The sequence below is a fragment of the Amblyomma maculatum genome, chromosome 1 (genome assembly GCF_055883805.1).
Source record: "Amblyomma maculatum isolate TAMU_Amacu chromosome 1, ASM5588380v1, whole genome shotgun sequence".
Taxonomy (NCBI): domain Eukaryota; kingdom Metazoa; phylum Arthropoda; class Arachnida; order Ixodida; family Ixodidae; genus Amblyomma; species Amblyomma maculatum.
In genome coordinates, this window is record NC_139344.1 from 379,797,589 (window position 1) to 379,814,304 (window position 16,716).

Genomic DNA, 16,716 nt, shown 5'->3' on the forward strand with positions numbered 1-16,716 from the left:
ATCGTGTTCTGGGTGTGAATCGCGAAGAGAATGTCGATATACTCTTGCAAAAGCGAAAAAACGGGTCGCAGGTGGCAGAAACGGAAAGGGAGCGGACTGTTGCCTGGCATGACAAGTGCTGGTGCTGACGATACTATCGCTTGCACGCGTCCCACGTCCTCCACGAGCGGCCGCATTGCGAAAATTACTCGAAAACCCAGCTGAAGTATCCGCGCCTCTTTCCTCTTTTTTTTTATTTACTGCGTCTTGTAGTTGACAAATGCGTTTGCGTACTGCGAACCGTAGAGCATGCTGGCTGGCTATTAGTGAGTGCTACAGAGGTGCACGATGAGCAGAATGCCATGTGCAGACGCAGCCATGCCGGCGGGTGGTGACAGCGTGTACTTCATCGAATGCTCCGGCCGCATATCCGAATATACGAATAATGTGATCACGAAGCAAAGCGGATGTGGGCTCGGTGTAAACGGGCCGTGTGCGGTGATTGAGGCTGCTCCATCGCAGCCCCGTGCTGGGGTGGAAAAAGCACTGTACAAGATAAGGAACTACCTATGGCTCGTTCCCTTGATTCACACGGAATTCTGGATTTCGGCGGGATTTGCTTTGATACAGCCCTTTTTTCCCGAGGTGGTGAGTGACCTTGCTTGCTAGCGCCTAAAGTTTATGCTCCAAAGTAAGAATTCAAGAAAAAAAAATGTTTATGAAAGGAATGAGAGTAAATTCGAGTAGTCACAGAGACGAAAACTATAATTGGGAAGGAAAGAAAGTGAGGCGAAAATTAGGTGCTGTTACTTCTCTCTTTGCAGATATGTACGTGCACTTGAATATGCGCGTGTATAGTGGGTATGGCGTTTTATAATTGCCCGTCATCGCACATGATAAAAACGTCGGCAACACTATCACTTTTATTTGTCGCACCCTGACGTCCCTCGTACAACATGCGGACGGGCGAATGCAACAGGCGCTTGCTTTAGTCGGTGTTAAGTGTGATCACAAGAAGAGAACCCTTCTTGTCTTCTTGTTACATTGCAATTGAGATTGCAAACCTGATCACACATCAAGCCAAACTTCTTGTAGAAAGCTCAACAAGGCTTAACATCGTAGGCCCGCTGAAAACCAAGCGAAACCAGCAACGCACAACCTCGGAGTAAACCCAGAATCATATTTCAATCAGCTCGACCCCAGGAGCGCAGTGCGTGGCTATATAGGGTTCAGTTTATTAGTGTTTTTATGTCAGCACTTGCCCGTAATTACTTAGTTATGTAACACGCCGGTCGCAAATATTTAATGTGTTTTTCGCGCAGCGAGATTAAGCAGAGAAAAAAGGTTATTAGATTTACGCGCGCAAAAGATGTAGAGCGCGCGGCCATAACAGCCATGCCCGTAGATGGGGTCAGAGCTGAAAGCCACAGCCTTTTACGGTACGTTATATTGCGATCATTAGGTTTCGTTTCATTTTTTGCGTCTTGCGCCATCTCGAGGGAAACGTTTTTTTTTTTTTTTTTTTTTATCCACACAGTGAGAGCGAAAACAATATTTGAGCACGTTGAGCTAGCACTGCTATGCATATTAAGTGCTGCTGCCATTTTGCTCTTTGTTCATAGTTGCCCACTTTGACAGTTGCATTTTGTTTGCAAGCACCTTAATCATAGCCCCGCCGGGGTGGCGCAGTGGTTACGGCGCTCGACTACTGTGCCCAAGGAAGCGGGATCGAATCCCGGCCTCGGTGGCTGCGTTTCGTTGGAGGCGAAGCGGAGTGGCGTCCGTGTGCTGTACGATGTCAGTGCACGTTAAAGAACCCCAGGTGGTCGAAATTTCCGGAGGCCTCCACTACGGCGTCTCTCATAGCCTGAGTCGCTTTGGGACGTTAAGCCCCATAAACAAACCAAACCAAACCTTAATCATATAGCAAATTTACTAGCATGAATTTTGCTATTAAGTCCGAACTAATAATAGCTCGTGATAAAAACAGAAGATTTATCCCTTACTAATCGCGTGGTCTTTTAGCTATAAATAAGCTGTCACACGCTTCGACTCAGCCCGACCAAGCAGGCAGAATGAACTTGGACAAGAACGTTAAGGCAAAAGACCGTGTTTAAATAATGGGACAGGGAGGCCAGAAATACACTTGCGAAAGTAGCCAAAAAAAACAAAAATTAACAGGCGCGGTCATTTCAAAAGCCAAGCAGGACTACATAAGCTTCACAGCTACTAAGGCGCCCTTAAACATGACAACCAATACATTCCAGGAAATATCCTCAACATACGCGTAAAGTAAAATAGAAGTTATACGAGGAATTGATTCCAAATTTTGCAATGCTCTTTAGAATATCCTTCTATTAAACTCAAAGAACAGGTCAAAGGGTGTACCTTAAAATTACATGAAATAATTTTCGAATCATTGGCCTGAAGTTGAAACGAAGCTCAGAGCAGTTTTCTCGGACGACTGTTCCTAAAACTGATCCACCTCTACGCCAAACGGCATGCTGCTGCAACAACAGATCTACGAGGGATTGAGGTCAGCTCCGCGACGCGCTCCATTAGTATGGCGCCGGTCATGATTGAAAAAGGTGGCATTTGAGACAGATAGATAGGGCACTGCTCAGAAGCTAAACATGTGACCTTTCACGGCCGTGTGTATTCTAGATCTTTCGCGCCGTAACTATTACCGCGCCGGCATGTAGGAACATAACCGCTAATTGCGAGCGGCGTGAACACACGCTGTCTGATCGGTCATCATGTTTGCCTAGTGATTTGCATACATTAAAAGCCGTTACCTGTCTACCGTACTAAACATGTCCTCTTGTTCGGTCTCGTAGGTCGTGTCCATCGCTAAAGCGTAGCACTCATCACTCTCGCCTCCTGAATAGTCACGCTATTCATTATTCTATGTATTTATAAGTAGCAAACGATAGTCACTCTAGTTTGCCTTTACATATTAGCTTAGTGCCGCCTACCCCCCAATCACGAAATGCAGCATTGAGTCGTTTGAAAGAATGAGCTATAACTGCTAATGGTAACGCGCCGTACCGTACCGATGCCGTTAGCGTTTCGCTTTTCACATTATTTGTCCTGCTAAAGAATTCGCCACAGGTACGAACATTCGTAAAACCAACCTATTCGCACTCTACAGAATTAAACCATTATTCGACTCATATTCGACTCTGTTCTGTTTTTAGCTATACCATTGGTGTCTGATGCTGTTAAAAAAAGTGCTTTTTGAACACTCCTACCAGTTATATATATACAGATTCAATAGACAGCCTTAAACCTCTGGCGCTAAATTTGCCTGTCTATGTATATGAAAAACAGACACGTGTGTACCCCTTCTGCCAAAATAGAAGCCTGGGCGAGTTGGTATGTATACATTCTAAAACAGCGCAAAAGAACAGGGACGAGAGAACAACGAGAGAACGTGTTGTACGTTTTGTTCTCTCGTCCCTGTTCTTTTGCGCTGTTTTAGAATGTACCCTTTCATTCGAGGCATATTCCGTTGTTCTGGTTTGCTGGTGTTATTGTAGGATAGGTGGCGCCATATACTGTCACGCCAGGCGGTTTGAGAAGCTGATGACAGTGTTGACTTAGGTACAAGCTGTGGTCAGCTCAACGCCGCTAACCTTCACTTATTGAAATAGAGGACAGCCATGCGCTTTGTCGCCTTCTGACCTCCTTTTGAGCAGGAGACTCATGCAGATACAGCGCAATACTCCAGTCAATGTAATAGCGACATAAAGCCTTGTTGACTATGTTTGGAGGTACCTGTTTTTTGCTATACCATTGGTGTCTGGCTTAAAAAAAGTGGATCAAAAAGCAGATCCCACAGCTTCGCTTCACGTACAACGTGAAAAAGAGACACACAACTGAACGCAACGCCCGCGACGTTGTTCTTGTATACGCTGAAGATGTCCCGAGGAGTTATGGAAACTAGCACTAGTAGTCAACACGTTACAAGACTTCTGATGGCAGCATCCACTACTGCAAGATAATGTTCGTCGACGGATTTATCATTGCAAGTGCAATATGGAGTAAACGTGCACCACGGATCTAAGCATGTGACCTTTCCCGGTCAGGAGTGTGTTAATAAATCTTTTGCGCCGTCAGTATTACGGCGCCGACTCATACGATAAACAACCGCTAGTGGGGAAGCGGTGTGAAAATACGCTGTCTGAATGGTCACCATCTTGGCCTAGTGCTTTGCATGCATTAAAAAGCCTTAACCTTTGGTGCCTAGTCGTGATTAATCTTGAACATAACCTTAGTCGCTTCGGGACGTTAAACCTTAAGTCCTTTCGAAATTCCACATAGTCTTACGGTTGATTGCTGTCTAAGGTTGTCCTGATTATATTAGCGATTGCCTCAGTAACTACACTATAAGCAACACATAGTAACATGATTAACCTAATTTTCCAAGTGTCTGAAAGTTACTTTCTAATATATTAGGTTGATAATAGTTAGCTTCCTTCAATGATCTTGAAAGAGTTAAGAAATGAAGCATTGCATACACAGTGTGACCTCCTATCGTCTTTCGAAACATCGGCAATTACCTGACCTTCCCCAGTTCCTTTCTCCCTTCTGTACTGCATCAATATGTTTTTTCCTATTTCGATAACGGTGGAATGTCTAATTACTCTGTTCTACTGCCTGTCTACCGCCAACAAGAACAAAACTCCAAGACATATAAATGGGATGAGCGCACACTGCTATGTATTCTACAAAGAGCTCACGTGTTCCTAAACGAGCGCGACTGATCCGCACACACCGACGATATCATTGACAGGTGGCGCAACCCTGGCTGCAAAGCGGCGCAGCACGAAGAGCACGGAAACAATGGCTTCCCAGAAGTGTCTCCACCAGCAAAATGTGCGACCTATAGACATGAGCATATGTCAACGACACGTAATCTCGTGCTTGTCAGGTGTTTCAGTGGACACTAGCCGTCAGCACTAGGGGGAAGAGAGGATATAAGATGCTCGCTAAGGGAAGCAAATTGAATTTCAAGGAAAGGAAATCGTAGCAGGGGGCGGCAGAAGATTAGGTGGGCGGGTGAAGTTAAGAAGTTAGCGGGTGTCAAGTGGAGGTACTAGCAGAACACCTGGCTAATTGGAGGAATATGGGAAAGGACTTCGTCCTGCAGTGAGTGTTGTCCGGCATGTAGTGACGATGACAAACTGTCGGCAGTACCGCTAGCATGGATATGCAAAACTGCGAACTGCATTGTACAATACTGCTGAGTCGTCGCATTGCCATCCTATCTTTATTTCACAAACTTTTTCACAGCCCTATGCGCATCGCACCTTTATTCTTCCCTCCGCAGGCATATCTCATCCCACTAGCTATCAGCTACAAGTTCACCGTCCACGTTCACATACCGTCCCGTTTTCAAATTCCTTTTTTCCTCGAATAGCTGCAATCTGGAACGACCTTCCGAACAACATACTGTCGGTCCCAGTTGGGACTGACAGTATCTTCAAATAAATAAATAAACATTGCTCTCATCACTTGCACCCCACAGTTCATTGCAAATGTCAAAACTTTCCTATTATTGTGATTATGTATTTTTACTCTTGCCACCCCTTATGTAACACCCCTTTTTAGGGGTATTAAGGTAATAAAATGAAATGAAATGTAAGGAGATATTGAGTTTCAGCGTTTTATCTACGAGTTGGCCCCGGCTAGCCGCTCTCATTACTGTACGTTTCATTTTCTACAGTCTCTAGCCACCTATATACAACCTGCAGTGCCCGGTTGGTCATGCAATTATTCCACGGCACGTCTAAACGTTGCTGCCGTCGTCCGGTTGAGCCGCGACCAACGGGAAACCGAATTCTGACCAATTACGAGGAGCACGTTTGAACCATACATTTCTTAAAGAGATGCTGTCAATGTAGCCACGTTAGCTGACGCGTGGCAAGCTCAACTTAAACATAGCGAATAAGCACATGACTGTAATCCCAAGCAAGTGGAATGCAAAAGTGCTTGAGGATCTTAAGGAGGGCCTAACGAAATTGGGCGGACACTTGAGCTCTTAATATAAGGGTATAAGGCGATAGCATTAATGGCTCCTCTCCGCGGGACTTCTGCGGATCCTCGTTAGCGTACATGCACTTTGCTGCCAGCTTATAACCACTAATCCTTTAAGTTTGGTCCCATTTTCTCCCACGTACTATTTAGCATATATTCGTCAGCTGCCACATGATGTGAAAGACCACCCCACACGAAGCCGCGCCTTAACCAAGCCGTACGAAGGTGCCTGTATGGCCGAAGAGCAGTGCGTCTAACTCAGATTGCAACAGTATTGGAGGATGCATTCCCCTTACCTTCCCATCTGAACGGAGAAGCCCGGAATGGCAGCTCCTGCCATTTCGGCAATGTCACTCGTCATATATAGTCACACAGCCCTACGACTATCCAGAGCTCGAGCATTTGAATTGCCAAATTCCACCTTCCCGAGCCATACCCTCAATTTTAAGCTTAATAAGCCGACCCCGACAACGCCGATGTCGAACTTTCTGGTGAACGCCGGCCATAACGCAATCGCTTAACAATTCCTATCCCTCGCTAGGTTGTATGTTGCGGTTCTTCGATCGACATCGCAAAAATTCGTCGCATGAAACCTAAACATTAAGAGTTTCGGACTGCAGTCAATTACGAGGCCTTTTTGACCGTCCGAGCTTTGAGGGTATTGGAAGAATCGAAGGTGTCGCCGTTGATGTTGTAGGCACAGGATCGACATGGGTAAAGCACACAGCCACCCCGCTGCTCTGAGGCTTATACGGTGCGTGTGCCGCAAAAAATAAAATGCCAGATCAAGAAGACCAGCACTATGTCAGTGCAGCCCGCTTCAAGTATGTAGTGCTCCCTCGACGGTGCATCGAAAACATACCAGAGCACAGGCGGCATCATCGTCGTCGTGGTGCCGATCGAACTCTCTGCCCCCATTAGACATGCAGCCTTCGCCATTTTATGCTGCGCGCTTAGTGTAAACCACATTTTATCACTTTCTTCACGTTTCTTTTTTTTTTTTTATCTAACCGAGTTCTAAGCTAGCTCTGGGAGCCTTTTCATTTATGCCCCCTTAAAGCATGACACAAAGATAGTCTTATTTTTATACAGGCAAGCTCAAGAGGGCTGTCAGCGTGGAAGTATGGCTTTGTCTTCTCGGCTTACAAGGTTGGGATGCTGCTTGGATCGATAATTGCAGAGAGAATGGTGAGCTGGCCTGCTTTTGTGCTCTCCTCACTGCTAAAGCTGGCAAAACTGACAACGTGCTCGTCTTACAACTTTCCGTTCGCTCAGCTCAAAACGCAATCACCCACACTCTGCTACCTGATCGGTCAAGGTGGATTCGTCTTGTTCTTGGTCGTCTTCGGGTAAGAGAATTTACACATTTATTGTGACGTGCAAACAAAAGGGGGAACTGAACGCAGTGTCCTTCCAGATGACTGGAAAATCGCGTACATTGGTCCCATTCATAAGGGGGGGGGGGGGGGGGTCAAAAAAAAAAAGACGTCTCTAACTATAGGCCTATTTAACTTACATCCATACCGTGCAAAGTAATAGAACACATTATATATAAAGAGATAATCACACTTATAGGCAAAAAACTTACTGGCTTCAGAACAACATGGGTTCCGTAAGGGCTTATCTTGCACGACACAACTTATTGAATTTTATCATGACCTTGTATTTATTCTTGACAATGGCGGACAAATCGATTGCATTTTCTTGGATTTTCACAAGGCGTTTGATACTGTTTCTTGCTGCACTAAATATTAATCCGACAATGCTGGCCTGGATCGAAAGCTATCTATCTTCCCGCCTACAGTGCGTGATATTAAATGGAATGAAATCTAGTTTTGTAGATATAACATCTGGTGTCCCACAGGGATCAGTTTTAGGACCCCTTTTGTTCTTAATATATATAAATGACATTTCTTCCAGAATCAATTCTAGTATACGGTTATTTATCGATGACTGTGTTTTATATAGACAAATCAGAAATCAAGACGACGTTGCCCAGTTACAAAGTGACTTATCATGTGTTTTTGAATGGTGTTCAAAATGATAAATAAAGTTAAACACTAAAAAATGCGTTCATGCTACGTTTGCACGTAAAAGAAATATACGTTAGTCTCAGAGTATAGCATCAATGGTATTGTAGTGACACAAAAAGTGGCGCATAAATACTTAGGTGTGACACTTACAGTCAACTGTTCATGGAATACCCATGTGGATACCGTAGTTGCAAAGGCCGCCAGGATCTTAAACATTATACAGCGAAATCTGAAACACGTGCCGCCTTGTTTGAAATCAATAGCTTACTTAACGTACGTTCAACCATTGCTCGAATAGGTTTGTGCCGTATGGGACCCTTGGCAAACAACGCTGTGCAATAAAATTGAAAACATCCTAAATAGAGCAGCAAGGTTTGTCCTTTGTTGGTACTCGAGAACTGATAGCTGCACATTCATGAAAAAAAGATTTGAATTAAGATGGAAAACCCTCTCCTCTGGAAGAAGGAAATTACATCTGAAACTCTTGTACCAAATATACCACTACAAAACAGGCATTCGAATGAAAATATACTTACATAGGCCATATTATGGCCCTGTTTGCACAGATCATTGTTTTAAAATATTGGAATACCATGCCAGAACTAACATGTAGGAAAGTTCCTTTTTCTGTTCGATCCATCAGTGAATGGAATCAGCTCTCAGGTCATCAAGTGTGCTCCATAAATGAAGATGTGTTTTTTTTTTTTTCACTTTGTAACATCCCTGCTTTAGCGCCCTCGGGCTAGGCGGGGTAATCATTGAACAAAGAATAAATTTTATAAGTTGTTATTTCAATCCTTCTTCCTACTGTATGTCACTTCCATTGAATTCGTGTTACGAACTATGAATTAATGTGACGCAGGAATGCAGTCGCAGTCTTATATCTTCCTCCCAGCGTTTTGCTGTTGACAGCGTACAGTGATCGGTCATTTTAATGACAGCAGGAAGGCTTAAGGTAATAGCATTTAGCATCTGGCCGATAAGGAAACAATGAATCGGGCTACCACGAGAGTATTCAGCCTGAGAAGATTTGTACCGTATATATTTTGATTCTGGATATTTTACATATCGTCGATATTGGGCACACAAATCTCTTCTTTGAAAATACGGCGCGAAAGTACAAGGAAAATAGTGCTTCATATCAAACTGAACTCCACCGGTCGTTCCACATGTAGAACTTAGCGGCGCCTCACTTCAATGGCTCCTCTCGCAACGAAGCTCTCCAAAGTAATTTTCTGCTAGCAGGGACGGGCTGGCTACGTGGCTTTTGGCACCTGTATGTTAGTAGCGTCAACGCTATTCTATAATAATTTCCTCCGCCGTGCAGACTACGTAACTGAGGCCTAGCGTCCTCTTCGCAAGACATATTTCATTGCGAAAGGCGTTAGACAAATCTCTTTAGGGTCCCATCTCTCTTACTCATTGCTACTGCGCGTGATCCTGCTCCCCAGCGGGCAGCATTTCTTTGCAACCAAAGCGTCACCGGTGCGGGTGCATGTACTCTCCCTTCTACCTCCCCGGCAAGCTTGTGCATAGTTTTTTATTTTTTTTTTTTACCGACTGAACATACAGATACCAAACTATTTTTAATCAACTGCATCATACGAAATGACCAAAGGACTGCGTTCAATGACAGTTCACTCACTGCATTTTATAGAAACCTCCGGTTTCAGTTAGTACATCTTACAATTTCAACAGACTGAAAAGCTTTGCAGTCTTCTTTGACCACTGAAAACCAGTCATTCAGAGCCCGCTACGGTGATCAAATTTTAAGGCACTAAAAGGTGACAGTGCTGTTTATGTTCGTCACGTTTTAATGCCGCTGTCACCGTCAAATGCATCAGCACATTGTAACATCTACAAGTGCTTTTATTCCTTCATAACGTAACTGATAATTTTTCATTTCTTATCAGCTGTCTGTACTGGATACAAAACGGTGAAGTGCTCCTAGCCACGTCTATAGCTTCCGTAATTTTCGGCGGACTGGCCAACAACATGTACCTCGTCGGCATGTTTACGGTCATCACAACGAAGTTTGAAGACAACACCGGTATTTTCATCGTGAGTTCTTTTTTTTTTTTTCTCAGCGCATTTCCTTTGTCATATTTGAAGTGGATTGTACAATTAACCTTTTTTTGAAGGAATGCCTTCGTCTTTTCTTTTCTTTTTTTTTTTTTTGTTTTATTTTCAAGTTACCAGTCTGGCTCCTGTTACCCTTTTGCCTTTAGATATACATTTTGATTCACATTAGTTTATAGATTTAGATATAATTGAATCGCGTACAATAGTAAGTCGTCGTTTGTAGTGAACAAGAACATAATGTTAATTTATGTTTCGCACGTCTTTCACTGTGGGCCACCTTAATGAGTAGTCAATACGGTTAATAAAATGGCACAATGAGGCAAAAGTTCAACTTTGTCGCACAACGCATGAACAATATAACAATCATTGGTAGATATTTACACTTTACGGCCTCTGTATGCATAAGCATTCGGTAAGTGCCTTTAATTGGAGAGACTCAATGCCTTGTTTCATTTTCAGGGATTCCTCGAATTTCTTTGGGGTTCAGGCAACATGGCAGGGAGTTACCTGGGAGGTCATCTAATTGACGTAAGCATCAAGAAACTGTGCAAAAACACTTACAACCTTTTAAAATATGGCGAAAATACTGAAATAACTAATTTATAGATATCAATCAACGCAGCAAGTGAGGTGTTACATTCTAATTTCTGGCATCCCCTTCAATAGCGCTAAAAGTTAGACCAGTTGCTGCAGGCTGAATTTGAAAAGAAAAAAAAAGCTTAATATGCCCCGCATTTCAAGCTTTTATTCTAGCCTATGTGACCATGTTGAACTAAGAAACGCAACAGAAAAAGTGTTTGCTCAGAAAAATTTGATAATTAAATTATATTTGGCTAGTTTAAAGTCCAGTAAACCTTCCATAGTGCACTCTTTATCAAAAGCTTAAAGCCTAGGTGGTTTACTCTTTCTTCATTCACGCTTGATGCATTCCCAGTATTTCAAATTTTTTTAAGGCAAGAAGATTGTTGGTGCTGCTCTCCCCAGGAGGCAAGACATCTACGATTGTTAAAGAGCTGTACTACACGGCTTAGACGTCAGCCGCCTTGGCTCTAATCTTTTAGGAAAGACTGTACATCCTAGCATTTATTGCTTGCCGGATGCGATTACGGTAAAAATAGGTAGCGCAGAACTGTCATAAGCGCGCGTTATAACAAGTCATGTGAATGATGTCAATAATGAGGGAGGTAAATATGCATAAACTTAGTTACCATTATAATGAAAGTTGAGACAACTTATGGGTCTAAATAATAAAAGCAATTACGCCCGAACAGCCAAATATTGATATGCGCTTCTAAGTTCTTGCTGCAGCGTAGGGGATGAATAACGGAGATTGCTTTTCATTTTTCTATGAAAATATATTGTTGCGCTACCTCAATGGGATAAGCAGTATTTACAAGCTGACTGAAGAGGGGGAAAATCTCATTATACGTTGTCGCAGAACTTTAAAGCTGAAAGCGCTTTGAAACATAAAATGCGCCAAAAAGAGACATATTCTAATCCATGTTTACCCCAGGTATGGGCTTATCCACTTCCATTCTTCGTTCTGGGTGTCATTGCTGTGTCAACATTTCCTGTCATTGCCTGTCTGAGGCAACGTCTCGATGGCGACTCAGGTAAATTTTTTTTTGGCTGGAATTATCTTACTGGACAATACATTCTTATCAGTCTAGAATATTAGTGCTTTTGCTGAAAGAACTCTTCATCCTTTATTGGTAGGAGAAAAAGGCCAATAAAATACACACAGCATGGAAAAATAAGACGGGAGCTGCGCTACATGCCCTCCGTACCGCGTGATTCCGTTCTTTCAACGGTAGAGTCCTCTGAGCAACGTCGCCTGGCGACAGATAGTCGAAATATTGTAAAATTGAATAAGAGCACATTTAAAGTCTGCTGTACTCGTTGTAGTGTACTTTGGCTTTGCCCCACTGTAAATTTTATTACCAAGAAATAAAGAAAAAACTTCGTGAAATGCAGTGTGTCATATTAGACAATAAAGAAAAAAAATCAGTGGCGCAATATATTGACACTACTTACCTGAGCACTGAGCCAATAAAATATCCGTTCTAATCCTGTAAATGCAACATTTTCTGTTTTTTTTTTTTTTTTTTTTTTTTTTTTTTGTAATCGCAACGTTAAAATAAGCTACCGAGATCTTTCTTATGGAAGTGTTTCCCTTTAGGTTGCATTATATTATGTTCGTAATCCTTAATAGCCGCAAAACCAGCCGTGAACAGAGTCACGAGGTGAGGGCATGACAACGGTAACACTATTCAATTACATTCACCGTAATAATTTCCTACCTTCAATAAGTGTATATTACCTTTAGGGTTCAGAGACACCTCTCGGTAACAATCACCGTTTGACTCGCTGAGAGGGAGCCAGTGAGGAGAAAGGTTGCGGTATCCTACCGTTGAGGAAACGTAATTACGCCTCCGTACCTCTTTTTTAGTGTACTTTTTTCCCTACAAAGGCTATCCAGCATCTCACCCCAGTATAAGATTTGTTGAACTGTTGATCTACTATATTTGATTTCATTATAAAAAAACAAGCGCTCACTGTCACAACAGTTAAAATAAATCCAACATGAATCGACAACCGAACAGTCCGACGAAATTCATAAATATCTTGCTCAGTCACTCGCGAAATATTAGCACACTACAACGTCACTTTTATTCTATTATTGTATTATTCTAAAGATCTAACAAGACATCAGAAAGAGATAGTATAGCACCCCTGTTTTCACAGGTGTTCTAGCCCCATTCGTTTGTAGCATAACATATGCATCTTAATTGTTGGTGCATACCGCGAGCTGCGTTTCTTTTCACTACGTGCTTTTGTTTCTTCAGACAACAACGCGCCAGTTCTCAGCGCCGAAGAAGCGAGTATCAATTACTGCCGGTTGATTATTGATCCCGTGTTCTTTGCCGATATGGTCAGTCTGACAATGGTATGGATAATCCTGGGATTCAACGAACCAACTCTTGAGCCAAGTCTAAGCATAGTACGTATCCTTGCGTTTTCTTTTCACGTTGATATACCCACGTAATCTCGAAAGAGAGCGATTAAGGAAGCACACTGAGAAAAAAACAAAAAAAAAAAAAACGGCTTGCGGTCAGAAACGGTGTAATACAAACCCTTAGACGGGCAGGGGGCAGTTTTTGTAGGTTTTGGTTCAGAGTGCAGTCCGACATCACGGCGTTTCAGGACTACACGTGCCTATGTTCGGTCACGAAGAACATTTTATTGGGAAAGCAAGTTGCTGATTGCGTTGGATAACATTTGAAGCCACTGCGATTCAATCTCGTGACGATAGAGACATATGATGCAGCAATGTATCCTTCTGGACATTCGTTAGAGAATATACTCGTCTACTAGAGGTGGTGCGCAAAAGTCTAGCACCAGAAGACTGCCTTGTAGTGACTTTCAGCTCATTCTCAATGTCAAACGTCCGGCTCAGGCCACATACGTCGAGTATAATTGAGCTTTGCTAATTACAAGTTATAATTAATTAGATTTTATTAATCGGGACACAGAATTCCACTTTAAGTTACGACATACTCATACCTCAGGGGATAATTACGTGGAATTTGACTGCAAATTACTAATTTTAGATTAACGTAACCAGTTATTGTGAACAGACATGCAGTTTTTCCCTACAATACACAGTCATATATACTTGAAAAGGTCTCGATGATTAGAATTCAAAAACAGACACTAAACAACGCCAAACTATACGTATAAAACCCAGGTATCGGTCGTCAATCTTTTTTAGCTATGCAATTTTTATATTTTTTGCGTGGTGAACACACACTTTCATTTACGAGCTCAAATATACTCACGTAGTGAGAGGAGTAAACCTAACTTTTTACAGAAAAGAAAAACATCTTCCTTGCCCTCACTACATTTTTTGTCGTGGAAACCTGATAGAGATGATATGGCCAAATTTGGATATACCTTCATTTAATTTTCGTTCTCTTCTCGCTTACAAGAGCCTCAATTTTAGTAAACGCAGCTTCTTAATCATAGCAAAGTAGTGATCTATCGCTCCGCTGCAGTGATTTGTCAATGACCGTTTAATTCTTGTCTGATTATTATAATGGTTACTCTGAAGTCAACCTTATAGAGAAGCTGAAGACAACTCCGCGTAAGTTTCCGTCTCACTAAGAATAAATTCTACAGCTCTCTGCGCACATGTTGATTTCTGTTGAGCAGAACAATAGGACGCATTTCCAGGAACTGGCTGTTGAATTTGCTGTAGGTTATTGAGACAAGAAAACCACGAGTTGTATTTGAATCAGTTACGGAAAAAATTATGAGGGACATCTAAACATCAACTTTAATGATATGACAGGATAACGTAGGCTACCATCCGACATATAAAGCCCCGCTCTAACCAAGTCATGCAAACTTCCCTGCGTGTCCTAAGAGTAACGGGCCACACTCAGAACGTAAGAGACCTGGCAGGCTTATTCTGATATCGCTCTCCCATATGAAAGCAGAGGCTCGAGTTGCATCTCTTTCATCCAATCAGTTCACCATGTCGCCTATCACCTTCCAGCGCAATGCTTGTCATTTTAACTCAAAGCACCGACAGCGACACCGACAACACCGATGCCTGTTTTTGTGGCGAGCGGGGTCCTTAACGCTATCACGTTAAGACTATACAGCATACACTTGTTTAACAAGTATCAATTTAAGCTCAGCGATGATTGATTCAAAATAAATTGTTGATCGTCGTCGTCGATAGCTCTTCTAGGTACGATACGGAACACAGAGAAAACATAAAAATTGTGCTTTAATGGCCAGGAAAGATTTTACAGCGAAACTAATAACATAGCACAAAAGATAGCAATATGAAAGAGTAGTCAACAGGGGTTGAGAGGGAGCCTTAGTTCCCAAGCCGAAGCCAGCGTTTCGACTAGGGGACTTGTCTTCATTTGGCCCAGACAAAGACAATTCCTTATTGAAACGTTGGCTCGGCTTGGGAACTGAGGCTCCCTCTCAACCCCTGTTGACTGCTCTTTCATACTGTGCAGCCATCTTCTTTCTCGCATCGATTATCCACTATTAGAAGCATATTCCAAGCCGTTGAAAAAAAATTAGTTGCTATAAGAAGCATATACCAAGCTCATGCTAAACATATGCTTCGATTTGTCGCTATTTCTACTATGTTTGATCTTTGTTTTGTTTTTCATTTCAGTTCGACTTGAAACCGTCTGAGACCGGAATGGTTTATACAGTTCAATACGGCTCCTATGCTCTTGGTTGTATCATCGCTGGAATCGTCTGTCATTTTAAGGTAGCAGGCGCACAAACCTTTCCATATTACTCGTTCCTAGGGCGTCCGTTTTCAAATCTTTATTCAAACCTGTGCGTACAGCTTAGTGTAAATGTCTGTTAATAATTTTTTTAATTATTTCCTTGAGCGCTGTCAAAACATTATATTCCTTCACAGTGCCATGCGTGAAATGTCACCGGTGTTTTCGCGAGTATTTTCGGAAATTCTAAAATTATTGGGTGGCAGAATAAAACGAAATCTTTTTAGTAACATACTCTCAGCCGCGGCGAATATGTAATATATTAAAATTATACGTTTTCACTAAGAAATGAAATATTATTTACTAATCGCCTTCCTGATGAACACGTGGTTATCGCGAACGGGACGTTAGCAGATACTACGTGCAGGACGATGTCATAAATTTTTGAAACAAAGAAAAAGTCGCTTTCTAAAGCGAGGCCGCGGCGAGTGCTCCGTTCTTTGTTTTCCACGAAAAACTAAACTTAAATGTATTAAGCATGCCGGAAGTTCGGCAGAAACGCAACGTCCGCTGGTGACGACATGCCCTGGGTCTTTATGTTAAATTCCTGCTCCATAGCTTCAAGCATACCCTTTCTTTTGTTTTGCAATCTCAGAATATCAGACCCCGTCTTTAGAAAAGCCAGACAATATTTACGATGGGCCTGAAAAGCGCAGGTAGTTCCAACAGGGCGCCGTGTGGACTGCAAAACTTCATCGGCAAGCGTTGCCTTTGCCCACGCCTCCTGCCGTTTCGGTGGTCTTTTGTGCAAAAGTACCGCACATCCTCGAAAGCGCAGCTTTAAGTATTTTAAGTATTATTTCTTGAACTCAAAAACCGGGAAACCTTCGTCTTACCCACTTTGAACTCACGATTGAACTTTATTAAATTAAATTGTTATTCATAAGCTAATCAGTAATTTTATTTATTAAATGCCTAATCAAATCACTTTCCACCGAAAATGACACCCACTACAGCTAAAAAATTCTTTCTGAAATTCATGTTTCTTTTTTTTTTGTTTTCGGGCTCCTTATAGCACGAATTTCTGACAATGTTCGCCGAAACAACCGAAATATTGATTTCAGGCTCCAATGTTATGATTTCCCATGAATATTCCTTCATAAATTCGCTATTGCAGTAGTTAAAGGGCGTATTGTGCGGCGTATGCAGCGCGTGTTCTATAAGTGTCACTGAAAAAGAAAACAGTAGAAAAACTTGCGATTATTATCGCAATGCAGGGCTAAGTGCAGATAACCATATTTTCTACTCAAACATGATCTGTGCAC

General features: G+C 42.4%; 1 protein-coding gene across 1 annotated transcript; it reads left to right on the plus strand.

The window, feature by feature from the left end:
- The first annotated feature begins 357 nt into the window (after positions 1–357).
- Positions 358–16,111, plus strand: LOC146208346 (MFS-type transporter SLC18B1-like). Its single transcript, XM_084578425.1, has 9 exons — positions 358–627; positions 7,111–7,206; positions 7,294–7,367; positions 9,965–10,112; positions 10,593–10,661; positions 11,647–11,746; positions 12,980–13,134; positions 15,334–15,432; positions 16,010–16,111. The coding sequence occupies exons 1-9, from the start codon at positions 358–360 to the stop codon at positions 16,109–16,111; spliced, it is 1,113 nt and encodes a 370-aa protein (XP_084434551.1).
- Positions 16,112–16,716: the final 605 nt, after the last annotated feature.

Excerpts from the sequence above, each read along its gene's own strand:
- LOC146208346 (XM_084578425.1), top strand. The coding sequence starts at position 358 with ATGCCGGCGGGTGGTGACAGCGTGTACTTCATCGAATGCTCCGGCCGC. Across the intron at positions 628-7,110 it reads AGCCCTTTTTTCCCGAGGTG|GCAAGCTCAAGAGGGCTGTC; the intron begins GTGAGTGACCTT and ends ATTTTTATACAG. Across the intron at positions 13,135-15,333 it reads TTGAGCCAAGTCTAAGCATA|TTCGACTTGAAACCGTCTGA; the intron begins GTACGTATCCTT and ends TTTTCATTTCAG.